The sequence below is a fragment of the Mandrillus leucophaeus genome, unplaced genomic scaffold (assembly GCF_000951045.1).
Source record: "Mandrillus leucophaeus isolate KB7577 unplaced genomic scaffold, Mleu.le_1.0 Scaffold492, whole genome shotgun sequence".
NCBI lineage: Eukaryota > Metazoa > Chordata > Mammalia > Primates > Cercopithecidae > Mandrillus > Mandrillus leucophaeus.
In genome coordinates this window covers 18,884-23,352 of record NW_012105276.1, presented here as the reverse complement: position 1 = coordinate 23,352, position 4,469 = coordinate 18,884, and the positions used below count along the sequence as shown (strand labels likewise).

The window sequence follows — 4,469 nt, the reverse complement described above, 5'->3', positions numbered from 1 at the left end:
ATGTAAATGACGAGTTAATGGGTGCAGCACACCAACATGGCACATGTATACATATGTAACAAACCTGCACGTTGTGCACATGTACCCTAGAACTTAAAAGTATAATAAAAATTTTTTTAAAAATGAAATCATATCCTTTGCAGCAACATGGATGGAGCTGGTGACTATCATCCTAAGCAAATTTACGCAGGAATAGAAAACAAAATACTACATGTTTTCACTTATAAGTGGGAGCTAACATTGAGTATACATGGACACAAAGATGGCTACAATAAACATCAGGGCTTACTTGAGGGTGGAGGGTGAGAGGAGGGTAAGGATTGAAAAACCTAATGTCGAGTACTATGCTCATTACCCAGGTGATGAAACAATCTGTACTCCCCATGACATGCAATTTACCCACATAACAAAGCTGCACATGTATCCCCTGAACCTAAGACAAAAGTTGCAAAAAAAAAAAAAAAAGAAATTACAAACCTACCCACCTGGTAAGGTCAACTACAATAACTAGCTGAAATGCAAGTATCTTACAAAGTATCAAAGAACTAGGTATTTATCTGAGAGAGGATTTAAACCCAAAGAGATAAAATTTAAATTCCTAAGTTTTACTCCTAAAAATTGAAGTTTGCACGTCTGAAGCAGAATTAAGTAACTATATTTTTAACACAACAGCATCTTCAGTTGATTTTGATAGCAAGTAGTCCACCCCCAATACACCTTAAGAAATTTTACCCTAGTAGATGATAAGGAATATTTTCAGCTCAAATTGGATTGTCTTTTTGATGTTTGGTGACATCAGACACCAAAAGGATATGGAATGAGTATGGAAAATGCCTGGATATTGAATGACCGAGGAATGAAAGAAACCAAAGGCATCAATATTTTATGATGATCTTAGGTGTGGCAAAAAAGCTAATGAGAATAGGCAAACATTGATTTTCCTAGCTTTGGAAAACAGACAGCAACAACTTCTGTTACAGTAAAATGCTTTTACATTCATTATCACATTGGATCAACACTACACCCAATACAGTAAGTAGGATATGTAATACATTCCTGTTTTTAGATGAATAAACTAAGACAGCTAATATAAGGCAACAGTAAACTAAGACAGCTAATATAAGGCAACAGACAACAAGTAGTAGAACTGGGACTGAAATACAGATATTTGGAACCCAAATTCTGTGTTCACTCTGCTTCACAGTATTCCATGTTAAATTAACTCATATGCCTCTGGATGTCAAGCTTCATGTAATATATGTAAGTAAAAATTTATCATAGAAAACTGAAGATCAAATTTTATAGCAAAGGTGAGAGGTCAAGATCAAAACTAAAACTTTGCATTCATTTACATAATGACTATAGATGTAGCAGTGAAGGTGAATTGTTTTCAAAAAACGAGCATAATCTGGGAATAAAGATTCAAGGCCTGAAACTTTAAGAAGTACATAGTAAGCATAAAAGGTCAGCAAAGTAAGACTGATTAAAGAAGAAGGAGAACCAGAAAAGTGGAGTGTTAAGAATAAAAAAATAACTAAGTACTATTCACTGATGACTGACAAAGAATAAATGTTATTATAGGTCATTTATTAGGTATGTTTAAAGACAAAAAGAATAGTATCAGTGGATTCAAGAAGTACCATAAGAAAGAAGTGATAGTGGGAATAAGATTCCTGATGAGAATGAAAGTATATAAAAACAGATGAAGATGACGCCTTAGTGATTCTTATGCCCCCTCTAGTGAGATGCTCTAGAACACACAGAAGACAATTCTCACAAACAAAATTAGGCTTATCAGAATAAGGACCAAAGAAGAAGGAAAAAAAAAATGTTATTAATGTAGGGCTGAGAGTCAGGGCAACAAATTATTTTAAAACTAAGCCTTATATTAAATATAAATTTTAACATTTTACAAAATCATGTATTTCTATAGTATGGTTGCAAGTAAGTAAAAAACACATTAAAAATGAACAGTACATGCTAAATGTTAACAGAGAGATTCTGAATTCAAAAAAAATTTTTCCACATTACCCAACTTTCAAACAATAAATTACCTTTACTTAAAAAGATTAACTGGAATAATAAAGTCATTTTCTCCAAAAACTTCTAATCATGAGTGCTAAAAACCACAAAACATCCTTTCTCTCTTTTATTATACTCTAAACAGAATTTAGAGAGAGAGAGGGGGTTCAGGACATGCTACCTCAAAATGTGGCATCTTGGCCTATTGAATATTTTAAGCTGTAGCAATTTGAGGAACAACATGTACAGGAATAATTTTTCTGGTCTTCCTCTGAAGCAAGTCATAACACCTCATGTGAGAGGTGCCCTCCCTATACCTAAACAATGGAGCATCTTTATCTCCATAGACACAGAGAGGAATCTGAATGAACAGGCTTTGCTAAATTTCCCCCAATTTATTACACTTAGTTCATATCCCCTTTGTCCTATCATATTTCTCCATGACCTTTCCATCTTCATCACACCTGGCATAAAAACATTCAGGTTTAACCATTTCTTTGGGTCTTCATTTCCTTATAAAGGCTCCTATGTCATATAAAACATATTAAATAAATTTGTATGCTTTTCTCTTGCTAATATCTTTTGTTATAGGAGTCCCAATTAATGAACCTAAGATGAGTAGAAGGAAAAGATATTTTTTCTAACCTTACAGAAGTCTAACCACCAGATTATCAACGGTTGAATATTTAAGAATATAAAAAGCATACAAAAGCATGCCAATAAAAGTATATCTATAATAGTTATAGCAGGTTTAAGCAACCCAAAGATTCAAGCATTTCATTCCTCTGCCAGAAGTCACCAGAATCAGTGAAGACAAAATCTGTGCACCTGTCAAAAAGAAACTATCCTTTTACAAATAGGGCTTGTTTAAATTTATCATGCCTATGGGTAATAATGATACCCTATTGAGAACTGAGATCACGATTTAGTTTTATCATCATCTAAATTTTAGTAAAACAAAATTTTAATTTAGTCTTAAGTAAACAATTGCTAAATTTACTGACAATGATAGGGAATTACCAGTTGGTTTGAAATTAACACCTTCATCCATCTTTATTAAGTCCAGGGATGATAAATCATTCAGATTCTTCAAACATAATTCTGTTTAATTATAGAAAACACATTTTAATTTTAGTAAAATAGGGAAGTAGGGCAAAATAATTTATTATTAAATATGCTAAAGTTGTGTTATTACTGTGTAATTGTTCTAGAAGAACCACAGTCCCTACTTAAGCGGTAAGGAAAAGCTCATTTAAATAAAAAAGCTAACTAATATACTAAAAACATTTTCTAATAGTAACAAGAATACAAGTAATAAAAAGAACACTCAGTAAGTAGAAATAACACTTAAAACTTGGAGTATTTAAATGATATACATGTATTACCTCATTTAATCCTCAAAACATCACAATAAGGTAGACACTGATATTTTCATATATAGGTTAGGAAACGAAAGAATAGAGGCTATGTAACTTGCTCCTTTGCTATCTGCCCTCCATTAAGGCAATGGTTTTCTTTTTCTTTTTTCTTTAAATTTCTATCAAAGATATATTAATATATGCACAAAGTATAAGAAGTCAAATAGTTCTGCAAAGATTATTCCAAAACCCACCAGTTCTTCCCCTCCTCCCTCTTTGCCACATTCTTGAAGCAACAACTTTAACTGATGCTTTCAGGTGTTTACTTTTGTTTCTCTGACAGGAAGCAATGCTAGTTCATGTTCACTATTGATGGGGATCAGAGCAATTGTAGTGATCTGCTGCTTACAGTTCCTTCTCTGCCTCATGCCATACTCCACGAGACATAAGATAGTTCAGAGCAGACAGTGGGAATACTGTAATAGTTCAATCCTAAACAGAGCAGCCACTCAAAAAAACACCCTTAGAGTTCTTTGGGAAATACTTTAGTTTAAGCACCACTGTTTAGACAGCTTGATAGTGTTAAGTGTTTGGTGAAGTAAAGATTTTGAAGTCTTTTCTAATTTTCTTAATTACCCACTATTAAATCCGTTCATTACCCATTACTCGGTAAGTCAATGAAAAATGCTTACTTTACCATAAGCTGAGCATGATTCTAAGCTCTATGTTTACAGCAGTTAACAAGACAAGGTTTTTCTTTTTAGAACTTATATTTTACAGAAGAAAGCAATCAACATACAAATAAATAATACAGTTTCACGTATACTATAAAGAAACATAAGGCTAAGAACTTGTATAGAATGATTGTGTAGAATTTTAAATCTTTTAACTAAAGCTTATGTTTATTTCCTTTTCTTTTTTTTCCTTCTTCTTCTTTTTTTTTTTTTTTTTTTTGTTTTTTTGAGATGGAGTCTTGCCGTATTGCCCAGGCTGGAATACAGTGGCATGATCACAGCTCACTGCAGCCTCAACCTCCCAGACCCAAACAATCTTCCCACCTCAGTCTCCCGAGTAGCTGGAACTACAGCA

The 4,469-nt window shown here is 33.0% G+C and overlaps 1 protein-coding gene across 1 annotated transcript in view; it reads right to left on the bottom strand.

The window, feature by feature from the left end:
- The window catches only part of LOC105550617 (probable ATP-dependent DNA helicase HFM1), an 86,944-nt gene that overhangs the window by 73,584 nt on the left and 8,891 nt on the right, over positions 1-4,469 (bottom strand). The window contains exon 7 of the mRNA XM_011995572.1: positions 3,043-3,123. Coding sequence (XP_011850962.1) covers positions 3,043-3,123 — 81 coding nt within the window. The remainder of the gene's footprint in view (positions 1-3,042; positions 3,124-4,469) is intronic.